The 15,848-nt window shown below is 39.7% G+C and overlaps 1 protein-coding gene across 1 annotated transcript in view; it reads right to left on the minus strand.

Moving 5' to 3' along the window:
• LOC128380936 (SRC kinase signaling inhibitor 1-like) overlaps positions 1-10,149 on the minus strand; it is a 77,373-nt gene extending 67,224 nt beyond the window's left edge. The window contains exon 1 of the mRNA XM_053340828.1: positions 9,844-10,149. Within this exon, the coding sequence (XP_053196803.1) occupies positions 9,844-10,131 (288 nt within the window). The 5' untranslated portion in view covers positions 10,132-10,149. The remainder of the gene's footprint in view (positions 1-9,843) is intronic.
• Between the last annotated feature and the right edge of the window lie 5,699 nt (positions 10,150-15,848).

Here is a 15,848-nt window from a genome sequence, read left to right on the forward strand (position 1 = left end):
GGCCATATTAAATTTGCCTGGGATCCCCTTACCTGAGAAGAGATATAATGTCTTTCAGGATGTCTACAACCCAACTTAACCCTCCTGTTGTCCTCAAGTCAAGGAAGAAAGGGAGGAAGAAGGAAGGAAAGGAGGAAGAAGGAAGGAAAGGAGAAAGGGAGGAAGGAAGGACGGGGGAGAGAAGGAAGGAAGGTAGGAGGGAGGCAGGAAACAAGGAAGGAGGGAGGGAGGGAGGAGGGAGGAAGAAGGAAGTAAAGGAGGGAGGGAGAAAGGAAGGAGGGAAGGAAGGAAGAAAGGGAGGAATGAAGGAAAAGAGGGAGGGAGGAAGGAAGGACGGGGGAAATAAGGAAGGAAGGTAGGAGGGAGGGAGGAAACAAGGGAGGAGGGAGGGAGGAAGGAAAAGAGGAAGGGAGGAAGAAAGGAAGGACAGACGGAAGGAAGGAAAGAAGGAAAGAAGGGAGGAAGAAGGAAGGAACAGAGGGAGGAAGGAACAATCGAAACAGACGGGGTCAATTTGACCCGGGAGGACAACAAAAGGTTAAACATCATACACATGGACATGCTTTGACAATTATTACCCACTAACCTGCTGATTATATTCATGATTAATCATTTGGTCTATAAAACATCAGAAAACAGTCTGGTCAACATTTTCAATTTCCTGTAATAGATTACCCAGAAAAGCAGCACATTTTTAATTTGTATTTGCACTTTTTATACCATAAATAAAAACATGCAGCCAAGTTTTTCTTCAGTCTTTCTACAGAAAATGATTGACCTTTCCTGAAATTTGAAAAGGGTACTTCCATTTGTTAGATTTCTTATATTCTATCTTATATTTACAGCATCCATCACACCATCATGCTACATAAATAATAATTTAATTGTTCAGACCTTTCTTTAAGTATTATTGTCACGTTTGACTGTCTGTTCTGACCCAGGCGGACAGGTTACAAATTATTCTGACTAATCTTTCATGAAAAACCCTTCAGAATGACACTGAAGAAATGATTCATTCAAGAGAGTTTAATTAGGAGTGTTTGATGACTCTAATGAAATTTGGTAATTTGATGATAAAGTCAAACGAGGACGTGTGCTACAGTTTTATTTTACTTTCTTTTTCTCTGCCTCAATGTTAACTGAGATTGAGTTTCATGTGAGAACATTTTCCTATTTTCATCCTAAACTTCTCGTACTTGCTTCTGTTCATACCAATACTTTTTGCATCAGCGTCTTTAAACATAAATTGGCTGTTTTGTAGTTATGATAGTTTAAGTATCTGTCTGTCAACGATAGCAGCAGCGGGTAAGTTACAGACAGACCCGCCAGAGAAACATACAGATGGCGGAATAATTAAAAGGAAAAACCTGAATAAATGAATGGGGGCACATAACAAATGCAGATGCTTCCACACAGGTGCACTGCATGGTACAATTTAGTAATTAACATCCAATCATGCTCTGTGGCATGTATGAAAATGCTGATTTGCAGGCCCAGTTAATTCTGATTTGATGAAGGAAGAGGGTTTACTGTTGAGGAATGGATGGCCGGAGCTTCGGTCAGTGTTTCAATAGGAAAAATGACTTAAGTGACATCTGCATTTAGATCTAGGGGAAAGACGTCAGTAAGTAGCATGATGGTCCTTCATTAGTGTCACATGCAAGATAAAAACCAGATCATCAACAGATCATCAGCTCTCCCTCAGATGACTGAGATTGCCAATACAGGATGCGATCAGACTGTCAGCAAGAACAGTCTGTCGACAATTAGATAGAGAGGGGTATTATAATAGGCCTGCAGTGCATAAACCCATCATTACAAAGATCAATGCACATTTTAGAGTTCAGTGGTGCAAGAAACATCTGCACTGGTATACAGAGATAAAAAGTGATACGATAAGATGAGTCATCCTTCACCTCTCAACAAGTGGGCGAGGGAATGTGTGGCATTCACAGAGGGAGAACGGTACAGGCCTGAATGTTTGACCCCTACAGTGAGGAGTGAGGGGATTCACTGGTTCTGTTATGCTGTGTGTGTGTGTGTGTGGGGGGGGGGGGGGGGGGGGGGGGGGGGGTATTTTCTACTCGTACTCTTACAGGGAAAGGTCAATGCAAATCAATACAAAGATAATCCGAGTGATGCTGATGGGAGTGGTTTCTTCTAGGATGAAAATACCCCCCCCCCCCCCTCATCCAAAGGACATGAGGGGTCACTGAATGGTTTGATGAGCATTATAAGATGATGTGAATCATTACTATGGCCTTCACAGTCACCAGATCTCAACCCAATTAAACACCTATTGGAGATTTTTCTTTTTTTTAAGGCACAATGAAGCTGTTCTGGTGGCACACGGTGGTCTAACACAATATTAAGACACACAAATATTAGTCTTTCCTTAAATTTGTCACAGTATATTTGTCTATTTATGAATAAAACAACATCTATCACATCCTGCTTTCTGACACATTGGGGAAGAGTTTTGACTTTTACCTGATTTTCTTCAAACTGACCATTTGCCTTCCTATAATTGAGAGTTTACAATAAATAAACAGCCTACTTCCATTCATTTCTAACCACTTTAGTTTTCTGCCTAATCCTTGCACACACACAAAAAAACAAAACAATGCCGTCCATAATCATTTCTCAAGATATAGAGCCAACAACCTCTGTAACCTCCTGTAACTTTGAAGCACTTGCAGGCGACAGCTTTGTAATTCTGAGTTGACAGCAGGGAAATAGGCGTTCATATTATCACCTCTCTCACAGGTTCTTGTCAGAATTATTGAGACAGAAACAAACAGCTGATAATTCTGAATGTCAAGCACCCACAGTGTTATAATCCCTAATATATCTTACCATTCAGAGAGCTGTGTGCACTGTGTAATCACCCACCCGCTTCATTTATTCACCTTAAATTGAAATGGCAAAATCTACCGCCAAGTCACTCCACAAATAATTTAATGCACCAACAAGCGGACATTTTTTGGAACATAAAACCTGTCTCATCTAACACAAACAGGCCCCCTATGCACCGTGACTCAGTGATTACTGCCTGCAATATTTCTCAATCACTTGAGCTGAAATCCCAAGGCGCACATAAGCACAGAGACAGACAGGGCTTAAGAGAGAAGACGGGGGAGAAAGAAGGGAAAAGAAAAAGAGAAAAAGCATAAGAGAGAGACAGATAGGGATGAGCAGAGAGACATTCATCCCTGACCTGCATGCCAAGTAGCCATCTTTGTACCCACCCTCTTTTTTTCCCCTTTTCCTCTCACTCAGAGTCTGCCTTCCTTCCTTTCTAGCCCAAACACACACACACACAGACACTCACACACATACACACACACACACACACACACACACATGTGCATTAACTCACATTGTTTTAATTGCTTTCACAACACATTTCTTTCCCACACCCCCCACCCCCCACCCCCCACCCCCCCGCTGACAGGCTGCCACACACATGCATGTGCACAGTAACATGAACACACATCACTGCGGCAGCACAGACACACCTGGACAACACCTGCCTGCCTGCCTGGGAGCAAATGGACCCTCCCCTAAAAACACACACACACACACACACACACACACACACTTAGTTATACACTTACTCACACATTAAAAACAGAGAAGCAGCATGAGATGAGTTGTGTGCCTCATCAGGTCTACCTGTCTTTACATCATTTGCACTAAATACATTAAGCAGAAGCGCACACTCACACGCACACACACACACACACACACACACTCCTTGCACTTTACATCACTCCTGCACCCTCTGCTCGTTCGTCTCACACGCAGCGACAGAAGCATCACACACACAGTCATGGCAGCACCACAGAGAGCAACGCTGAAAGGTCTCAGCTGAGGATGCAAAGACAGGGGATAGAGAGAGTTACCGTTGCTACTTAATGAGCACATCGGCCGCCTGGTGCATCCTCCTGCTCCACACGCCTCCCTCTTCCTCCTCCCCCCTATCCATCTTTTTTCCTCTCTTTTTTTTTTTCCTCTCCTCACTGCGGCTCGGTGTCTTTCCCGCGCCCTGAGGATCTGCCAGAGTCCCCCCTCGCTGGTACCCGTAGTAGCGCCTAAGAGGCAGTTAGCATCTCTTCCTGCCCCTCCTCCTCTTCCTCCTGTCCTCTCACTCTCTCTCCTCACTTCCTCTGTATGTCACTCTCTCTCTCTCTCTCTCTCTCTCTCTCTCTCTCTCGTCCCTAACATAAACGTTAAAAGAAAACCCTCCCTCTTTCCTTCACCGTCTCTCTCCCTGTCGTTCTCTCTCCCGCTGCTGTTGCCTCTCACTCAGTACAGTGTGTGCCTCCCTCCAAAGCCCAGGCATTGCCAACCATATGATATCACTCAGTTGCCTTATATGGGAAATGGTGGGTTGCCATGACGACAGCAGACTCCACCTGTTTCTCCATCTCTCCCCTCTCTCTCTCTCTATCTCTCTCTCTCCCCTCTCTCTCTTGCTGTGTCCACCTTTTTCCATCAGGAGATAGATGGAGGCTCGTGTGGGTAAATAGACACAGCACATGGAAAGCAAAGAGTGGGAGGAGAGGAAGGAGGAGTTGGACGGGTGAGATGAGATGAGATGAGATGAGATGAGAGGAGAGGGACAGTTGAGTAATATTTGAAGGGAAGCAGACTTAAAGGAATAGCTCAACATTTTGTGGAGATGTGTTTGTTTTCTTGCCTTGAGTGAGATAAGAAGATCAATATCAATCTAATGTCCTCTGTGTTATGTACAGTGTTGCAGTCTTACTATAAAGACTGGAAGCAGCTAGTCAGGCTTATACCAACACCTCTAAAATCTCTAATAAGCAAATATTGTGCATGGACAGAAATTACAGTGCATTGAAGTTTCATGTTTTTTCTTGTTCCAGACCTCTAAATGGATGCCTGTGTCACAGTTTTCTTTAGCAAATTAAAATAGGTCTGGTGTTGTGCTCTTTGACCACTGCGTTCCTGACTGGGAAAACAACCGAGCCAATCAGACCTTTATGGCATTCAGAATGGGGTCAGAGTACACCTTTCTAGAACAACTTCACCTACTTTAAAGGTGCAAGGAGAAGGAAAGAAAAAAGTCTTAAGTGGTCAAAACTCCAGCAACACTTATAGTTTATAGAGCTATATAGTTAGACCAATGTATTTCTGTTTGTGGCCTTCATCCGAGTCCTCATGAAACACTTAAACAAGACCAGTATGAAGCAGAAAAACATTCAAAAAGGTAAAAAGAATACTATAAAGGATAACCTATCATATACATCCATACACATATCAACCAATAGGGCACCTAAAAAGATGAGACTGGCAGAGAGGATAGGGGAGAGTCCAATAAGAGACATGGGTGACACCATATTTGCTAGTAAGGGGTGATAGTTGGGTTTGTACAGAAGCGGTATTAACCCAAAATGAGCCTATTTAATGGTGGGTGCATACTTTAAAATCACTTTAATTAAAAACAGCCCCTTTTCCTGACTATGTCAAGGAGTTTACATATATTAGGGAGGCCTCCTAAGTGAGCACAATGCATGCAGCAAAGACATCAGCATCAAGCTCAGACTCAGGAAAGCCTGCAGTGCATTTGCAAGCATCTGAAAGTCAAAGCAGTGCAGCCGTAATAAAGAAAAAGAAAAAAATCAAGATCCAACTGTGTAACAGCAATGTTAAATCAGTGCTGCTGTACGGCTCAGAGTTGCAGTGAGTGGATCGATCAATTCCACAAATGGATGTTGAATCTTTTAGCCAGAAACTGATCTCCAAAGTCGATCTGTACAAAAACACAAACTATCACAATGTGGTGCTTTATATTAAACATCAGCAGCTCAAATGGCTCAGACATGTCCTCAAAATGGATCAGGACCACATTCCTAAAGTAGCCTCGAGATGGACTCCACCTGGAAAGAGGAAACAAAGGAGGCCAAAAACAACCTGGCAGAGAAACTGTGACCTCGGGAATGAAAACGACTAATCTAACTTGGGGCGAGGCGCAAAATACTGGACAGGGTAGGACCAGATGGAAGCAGATAGTTGCAGCCTTGTTATGTTCCACAGGGAGCAAAGAGGATTAAGGAAGTAGGTAATTAAGTAAGTAAGTATATGGAAAGAGACTACAAGTGTTGCTTGGAGTTTTGACCCATTAAGTATGAAGTTTTTATCATAACTACAGGAAAATTGCCACAAGGTAACCAGCATGGATAAGATCAATGCAGCTGTTCAGGTTGTTGTAGGATGACTCATAGAAATGACAACTCTTGAAATCAATACAATATTGCTTTGACCAACCAAAGATATTAAAGCTCAAAATCAATATTTTTTATCATGTAAAGGAAACACATAGCTTGTAAAGACAAATCAACACAATTATAATCTGACTGTGCAGTTTAACATCAGCTCTACTGAGCTATTTAGCATCTTTACTGTGGTTCACTCTCACTGATCTCATCAGCATGAAGTCCAGACACAGGCAGCAGTTTTTTAGTAAAAAACTCAGGAGCTAGTGGAGAGCAAAACACAGATAAATGGAAAGTGAATATTGAACTTTAGACATTTAGTCTAAACGGAAACAAAATGGAAATTGAGTCTGATTCCAAATAATGTCTAACATCAGGGATCCAAAATCTGTGTTTAGGGACTCTACCTCGCCATAGAAGGATAAATTATTCTCCAGTTCTAGCATGAAGAAATGCTGTTTTTATATTACTGTTTGCATATAGTTTAAATATCATTTAATCACACTGATGAAAGGCCCTGCGCTAAAATTCGCTGATGAAGCAAGGATTTTTTTTCAGCTACTCAGCTTTCTGTTGCCGCCAAGTTGTTTTCTTAACATGAACGGATTAAACTAATGAGATGCAACATGTATAGCGAGCTAGCCTTATAAGGCAGTGATATGGCTCATTCTTTTTTTTTCACAATTTTTATGCTAAGCTAGGCGAAACGCATCCTGACTCAGCTCCATCACTAAAAAAAAAAAAAAAAAGCACAAACATGAGATCACCTAACTGTGGAAAAGAAAGCAAATAAACATGTTTTTCCCCCAAACTATTCCTTTGAGCTCCACGGAGAGAAGCCGAAGCAGCCTGTTCTGTTTTGACCATCTGTCACAGGTATCAAGTCAGAGCCTGCGGTGATTGATGGCAGAATGAAAAGGAGGATATGAACAGCAGAGAGACAGAGAGGCGAGGGATTTGACGTGAGTGAAGAGTTTAATATATCACATTCTGACATTTTCTCACTGTCTTTGTTAAATCCTTTTCTCCATATGTCAGATACTAAACAATAAAAAAAAAAAGTGCCCATTACTGACCCTGCGAGCTGGTCGTGAAAATACCTCTACTGTCTGTGTGTAAAACCCCAGAGGCACCTCGCCACATAATGCGCTTGTGTGGGTTTCCGAGCCCACCAATGTGCTGTTATTATCCAACAGGGAGAAAATGTTCACATGTGGAAATAAAAAGCACTCAGAGAGCTCATATCTCCCCCAGGGCTGCACTCTCTTCCAGATTTGTTATTGTAAAGAAATGTGTGTCTGGATCTGCATCTAACCACATATAGTTACAGACAATCTCAGAATAAGCATTTACAAGATTATTCAAATAGGGGAGTGCATTTTCAAAAATACCCATTTTAGGCTCTGTTAGGAGACTAAAGGCATAGTGTGCAAATGTGTATTTTGTGGTGTTTTGGTGACGTTAAACTAAAAAATCTGCTCCTTGGCTCTCTACTTTACATCGAATTACATTTTTTTTAATATATATTCTGCTAACAATAGTTTTGTTTCCAGGTGAATTTCTGAGGTTTCCATAAACTGTTATTATGCAAATATACTCAAGAATCAAGCATCTGTTTGTCAGGTACATCACAAAATGTTACTGTTGCTTCCCACCAAAGATCAATTTGTGTTTTTAATGAAGTAATTTGTTTCCTCTGATTTTCATGTGACCAGTGTAGGAGTGGACAACAGGGTTCAAGACAGTTTATGTAATTTTATAAGTTTTTTTAAAACAAATTCATTATGATGATTAGGTCAAATTTCTGGCAAGTTAATTAAAACATTTTTTTATGATGGATAGAATAAACACGTTACAAATTTCAGGTGCATGCTGGGAAAAATAAAAACATGGATTCTACTTATATGGGCATGAGGCGGAGCGGGGAGGTTGCGATAGGTTGCAAGGGCTGGATCTCGAGGACATTGGTCAATCAACCTGTCAATCACGACGTAGCCACTCCCTAATGCATACCCTGCTTTGTCGTCAAATATGAAATCAGGGAGGCCAAAATTTCACAAATGAACATCATACTGCATTGAAGAAGGCTTTAAACTAGCGATTGAGACCATAAACACATTTTGAAAACGTTTACTGAAGTTAGAAATCAAGTGAGAAGTTGGTGAATTCTCCATTGACTTGTATTAAGATGGAAGTCCTTTTGACACCAAAATGGTCGCCCCCTGGTGGCCTTTTGATAGAATGCAGTTCTAATTTACTTCCGTGTTGGCCTCATTTCAGAGGACCAGAACTCCCCGCCTGGTTTTTTTCTGCTAATCCAGAATAGATTAAACAAATTAAATACCTGACCAATCAGAGAACTTTATAAAATTGATGCAAAAATCATAAAAACTCCAATATTACCATAAATAGTCCTGATTTATTTATTTATTTTCATAACAACAATGGCCTGAGATTTTAAAGGAGCCCTACACTATTGCTTTAAACTCAGCCACTTCAGTGATTGCGAGGGGCTGCCGTGCAACAATAGAATAGAAAAGCCTTTATCGTCATTGTATTGTAAATGCAACGAAATTAGGAGTGCTACTTCAAAACAGAGCAAAACATCACCATCACACAACACAAGTCCTAAAATAAATATGTGTAAAATGATAGATCAAGGACCCGCATCTGGACTCAAACTCTGGAACGTTATCACTGCAGTAATTATCTCACTAGCTTAATGATTGCGGCATAAACAGCAGAAATTTGGCCACAAAGTAATCTGGCAGGAATGTGCTTCAATGACGTTCTTTCAACCAGTATTTAACACATCTATGTATAAAGATTTTTTTCGTAATGTTTTGCCTTTTCTTTTTTTTTACATCTCTGACCCTTCCTCTCAGGTCTTGTTATGCGCATATTGAAAAGTTCACTTAAAAAACTGGCAGATGGAAAAACATTAAAAATGCAGACAAACAAACACGAACGAAAAGCATCGCCTCTCTGACAACTAAACTAAAATCTGAATAATGAAACTCCAACAAAAAACATCAGGAATACACCAACTATAGTCAGGATAATGAGGCATAAAAACACCCAGTTTGGTCCTTTTCTGTCTTAGTCTATCTGTTATATACACAGTTTCTGTTGTATTTGTTTTAGCAGCAGTATTTCTGAGAACAGTTTATGATGTATTTAGTGTATCCTGACAGTTCAGACGGACACCTTCAATCTCAGTTTAAATGATAAAATCTCAGTGTTTGTTGGTATTGTCTCTTGGTGTTCTCGAAGGACTGTGTAGTGATTTACTGTCAAACAAACAGTGCATAAACTGTAGCTTGTTAATCTTTGTGCTCACCAGGATAAACAACAGTAATTTCATACATGATATGAATGAATGCTGCTGAGGGAGTCCTACATATCTTTTGGCTCTGAAAACGATTTGAGACAATAAGAAAAATAATCCAACCTTGGTCTGTTTTTATGGAAATTAATTGATTATGAGCTACTGTATGCTGCCTTGGTGTAATAATACCTATCATACCATGCCAAAACATTCAAGCATCCTTGGTTTATTCTGTTTGTTGTCAGCTAATGAGGTGCCGGACAGTGAAGTTACCTGTCTTCCAACAGCAGCGGACCCTTGCGACATGCTGCCGGGGCTGTTGGAGTATTTGTTTTTCTGGAGATCCATGAGCGCGTCCCGTTGGCGCTCGATGTCGGCCTTGTGGATGCTGTTTAAGGCCTCCAGGCTCTTGGCGGCCACGGAGTTGTGCCGGCGGTCCAGTGAGGATGATGTGAACCCCCCGTTGGTGTTGTCGGGGAACCGCCGGGCCCCGCGGCCGCCACCGCTGGCGGCCATGGTGTGGTAATCCCGCGGGAACTCGGCATCACCGGCAGAGATCATGGGACCCTTTCTCTTCTCTCGACCTGCAGTGGGAGTGTGAGGACAGGAAAATAACCGTTTCAGACACATACTGTAATGATGGTTGTGCCTGTTTTAGAACATAAACCTCTAATATAAACACTTTACTTCACTACTAACCACTTTTATAAAGTATAACATTCATTTGTAGACTGCCACTGGTTGATTTTAGGACTTCAACCTCATCCTAACTTAATCAATCACAGTGTACAGCCCATGCAGTCACCTGTATATTGTTGAAAGGGGAAAAAAACGTTTTCACATATTACAGCTGCTTATTTTTCAAAGTGAATGTTTCTGCAGTGTTGGTTCCCATGGCTAAGGTCTGGTATGGTATATATAGACACAAAATGAATAACATGTCTGTATAATCAAGCAAATACAACAGTTCAGATAGAAAGATACTTAAAGAGACCTTGAAGTGAAGCTGTTTCCAAGGTCAGGGATAACATTTTAAGCTCAATTTACATCACATTTCATTTCAAAAATGGTTAAAGTGATTATAACATATATATTTTATGAGTTGGGAAGCAGCAGAATATGAAAACACATTTCAATAGATGCCTGAGATGCTAGAAAATAATAGTAAAGTGTGAGAATGGCCCCCTAAAATGGAGGAAATGTAAAAGTCACAGGAGGATCAGCCACATCACAACATTAATACATCAGTAAATCAGACATTTAGTGCCTATAAGAGAGGGACATTCAAGAGGAGAGGTTTAAGAGAATGGCTCAATATCCCCTTAGGATTAAAATTGGCTGTTGAACAGCATTATTTTCAATGCATGACACAACCAAATTCATATTATACCTTCTTTACCTGTGTGCTCTGTGTTTGTCTCCCAGATTTGATTCAGTTTGATGCTTTTAGACAGATAAATATAAATTCTCAAATGTTGGAGCATCACAAAAATGCAGAAAATGGCTCCTGCTTACAACCACAACATCTCTTGAATAAACACTCAAGGCAACAAATTGTTCATTGTGATGGATTACACATATCAAGAGGCTTCAAGTCTCGGCAAGTACATTTCCACAGCTTACTGAAATGAACAGAAGCAATGGCTGCCTGAAAGATGGAAAATCAATGAAGAAGCATTAAAGAAATGGTCAGCAATAATGTAAAAGTATACATGATGTATCATAAACAGACAAAAAAGGAGGGATAACCAGACGTGCTTTTACTTGCTCATTGCACTGTAAATAAGAGAGAAGGTTAGCACTAATACGGCAGGCACACAGTGTATTGTTTAAACACATGAGTTAATAGGTTAGGCCTTGAGGCATGTCAAGCGAGCAGCAGCGAGAGTGTTAATGTGAGGACTAACAATGCTCCAGCCGTAACATCCCTGCACTGATTCTGTCCTTGAGCATCCTGCAACAGTATATTAATGCCTAGAAAGAACACTGTTCTCCTTGTTTGTGTCTTGTTTGTCCCTAAACACTCATACACAGTCCCATTGTTCTGTACACAAACACACACACACACACACACACACACACAGACATATGAGAACACCACAAAAACACAAACACACCTCTAGCAATACACCCTCTGTGAAAACAGCTGCAACATCTGTCTATTCCAACAACTGCAACTATTCTGGGAACCCTGAGGCAAGTAAAAGAAAAAAAAATTGTTGCAGAGCAGCATCCCTTTGCTATTACAGTTTATGACAGCAGTGTTGTCTCACATATGTCAAAATCATTCAAGGAGAGGCGACATAAATGGAAAGGAAGTCTTCTTGTTTGGGGAATGGTTTAGTGCCCCCTTGTGACCAATGACATATAAAGCACAGCTAATTTGGAGAAGGTGCATCAGGGAATGTGATCAATTAATATTACTGATCAGTCACAGGAACAAGATAGTGCTTATTTACACAAATTAAAATCACACAAATGACAGAAATAACAGTGGGAAGGAATGTGCAGGGAGAAGATAAAACCCTTTGAAGAGCTTTAACAATGTCAAAGATATTGTGTTATATGTTACAACCTAAAAATAACCTAATAAACTACATTATCGTGTTCTTTTTACATGCTCTGTATCACCCTCTTTATCAGATGTGATCTTCTTACAAAGCTCATAGCATAAAACCAGACCACACAGTAAACATGTCAAACGTCTGTGTGCATGCAAACACAGACCCACGCAAGTATTTTCAAGTGTTTTTGCCTCACAGGTCGTGAATGTAGGCTGGAAAGCTTGAATGCAAAGACCTGCAGGCTGACAAATGTTCAACCTGCAGGTAAGTATACAGTATATTACACAAGCTTGCAGCACAGATTTTACAGGTACAAACAGTAGACAGTAAATGTATACTGTAGGTTATTTAACACTCACTTGCCTCTTTATTAGGAACACCTGTGTAATGTAATGCAATCCAATACATAAAAAATCTGCTTTAAATTCTACATTTATGAACATTTTCAGTTTTTGTTAACATTGTCAGGAAGGTGATAATTCTACTTTATGATTATTATTGAGGTCATAGTGGGCGATGGTGGTGTTTTAGGGTGCATTGAGGCGGCTGTGGCTCAGGAGGTAGAGCGGTCGTCCTCCAAGACACTTAACCCCAAATAACCTCTGTTGCTGCGCCAACGGTGTATGAATGAGAATGAATGGTTAAATTCCCCCTGATGAGCAGGTTGGCACCCTGCGTGGTAGCTCCTGCCATCAGTGTGTGAATGTGTGTGAATGGGTGAATGACATGTAATGTAAAGCGCTTTGAGTGGTCGTAAAGACTAGAAAGGCGCTATATAAGTACAGTCCATTTACCATTATATTGAATGTAACCTAATATTTTGTCCACCCCATTAACATACATAAGGGAACATCAGTCAATATAATGCACCTCAGTATGCCACCACCACTAAGTATGACCTCAGTAATAAACATAAAGTAGAATTATCACATTTTTGACAATGTTAACAACAAACTGAATATGTATAAACTTCAAAACTGTAGAATTTAAAGCAGAGCTGTTGCATTGGATTGAATTAGATTGCACAGGTGTTCCTAATGAAGTGGCCGGTGACTGTATATAAGGTTTATATATATTTAAATTACATGACTGACTGTTAAATTAGGTTGAAAATAAGACTTCGATCTTGTATATTAAAGTACATTTTAAAACATTAATATATTTACTTATTTAAAGTTTCTGACATGAAAGTCGATTTCTAAGAGGGATAATTTTCTGAAAGGTTGTTCTTTCTTTGTCAGAATATAAAAAGCATGGAGTGGTAATACAGACAGATAAAACTCACCTTTCTTTACCTTACCCATATTACTTTTGATATAATCAATGTTATCTGAATTAATTTTCTTGGTCTAGAATAGAGCAAATAAGACACTTCCCAGCTACTTTCCCATAACTATACAATATAACCAAAGTAGAAATGATGTATGAATAGATATCACACTTTTTTTTAACTCTATAATATAACGTAGTGCTAGTGTGATGTTGAACATGTATATTACATCAGTGATTGTTGAATTTAGTAGAAAATAAGACTGAGTTCTATCTCATGTACTATATACTCATACATGCTGAATACACCAAGCTCCTTACTTCCTGTTCACGTTTCTGTTGGTTGTGGGGTTTTTTTTGTTTTTTTTAAAGTGGCAGACTATAAATTACATGACCTGCTGTGTTTTCGACAGAAAGTCTATAGTCATTATTGATCTGTGCTTTAAGGTCCTATAACGAGCACTGAAGCAAGACCTTAAACTCATTAGCTTGGAGTTAAGAAACTTTATAAACTGGTTACAGCAATTGATTCCCCAAAGTAACTGCATACATTATATTATTTATTATAAATTCATCAAAGTCAGCATATCATAGCAGCACACTGCCCTGGGTAAGCACTATCCTTTTAACCAGTAATACATGTTTAATTATATAGTGAGAAACTGACTCTTAGATTGCATGTGTATAGGGAATTAGTGAAAGTATATTTATTAAAAAGCAAGAAGGTTTGTTTCCAGATGTGAGCAGCGTGGATAAATGAAAATCAAAAGCTCTTCACCAACCATACTTTCATTAATTTTGTTATATTTCAAACCTACAGCGGCATGAGTAGCGTACAATTCATGTTTGTTCATTCCTGAGAAGTTGAAAAGTGCTCCTTTGAGGCTTCATGCCTAACAACAGCAATATTTGCTGAGTCTCGCTCTGTGACAGAAAAAGAAGAGACGTTTGAGTTGGTCACAGATGTAAATATTGCAGAGTGAAGAGTGAAGCTGCATGTCGGTGTGTTTCCATGGTAGACGAAAAAAAAAAAAAAAGAGAGAAGTGTTATAAAACAGAGGGGGGTCTGGAGCAGACGGAGGGAACATCTAGACAAGGGCTTGTCACTTTAATTTATGTGAAGCCTTGAGCAAACCCCTACAAAGCAAGAGAGAGAGAGAGAGAGAGGGGGAGGGGGGGGGGTATGTATGTGGGGCACAGGGATGCTATATTTTACCATGAGAGGCACTGCTGGTCATCTGATGCAATACCTGCTGGAATCTATTGCCCGTGTCTGTGATAATGGCTGCCAAAAACATCTGTCCTGCAGCTTCATTTCATTCTTTCCAGGCCAGTGCTTTCCTCAACTGTAACATAAATGATGACAGCTTGCTCAGTGGTAGCTCATAATAATTAAAGGATTATTACGCTTTTTGTCTAGCACAGATATTCCTTTATAGATCTGATTCGTCTTTATTAGTAAAACTATGAATATGTTTTGTAATATTGGAGGTATCTGCTCAGTATGAATCCATTGCTCTAGTATTTGTCTTAGTTAAAGCTGCAACAATTGGTTGATTTATCCATTAGTTTATTGACAGAAACTTAATCAGCAACTCATTTGATGATACATTTATCATTTTGTGTCATTTTTAAAAAATAATTTTTCAAAATAAAAGGTACAATTATTTGGCTCCAGCTGCTTAAATGTGAATATTTTTAGATTTCTTTAGTTCTCTATGATAGTAACTGAATATCTTTGGGTTATAAACTGATGTGTGGCATTTTAGGTTGCATCTTCAGCTTTGGGAAACATTGATCGACACTTTTCATCATTTTCTGACATTTTATAGACTACAGCTCTTTTATTTTGGACAGTCTCAACTATTGATGATACATTTGAGTATCAATTCTTCTGAAGACACATTTCCTATACTCTCATCTCATCGTCAGCTCTGTACTGCTGGTACTGTTAGATCTCAGTGCTACTTCTGATACTCTGGACCACTGTATATATTCATTTAAAGGCTCAGACAGTGAGTGAGTATCTCTAGATCAGCTCTGGATTGCTTCTCCTTGTACCAGTCAGACAGATATGGTCTTGGTTACAGTTCATATATGTGTACAGAATGTTTCTATTTTATTTCTATTCGTACCAAATTACAGTTTTTTTCCAATAAATTGTTATCAAATTATAAAGTGACTGACTCTAAAATAAAGCATTCTCTAACTGTGTCAACTTGAGATTTGAATCCTTTTTTCATTGCTTGTTAAAACCTGCGGCTTCTGTATAAATACATCCTTTGGGACATTTTTTGATTACAGATTTAAAAGCCCCTAGGTTACCTTTTTAATATAATAGCAATCTCTTGACATGTGACACTTTACATACTTAAATTATTCAGTTCATTCATTTCAAACTATCCTGTTCTGGCCTTGAATGTCTAATCTCATCTTCTTGAGGCA

The sequence above is a fragment of the Scomber japonicus genome, chromosome 20 (genome assembly GCF_027409825.1).
Source record: "Scomber japonicus isolate fScoJap1 chromosome 20, fScoJap1.pri, whole genome shotgun sequence".
Classification (NCBI taxonomy): domain Eukaryota; kingdom Metazoa; phylum Chordata; class Actinopteri; order Scombriformes; family Scombridae; genus Scomber; species Scomber japonicus.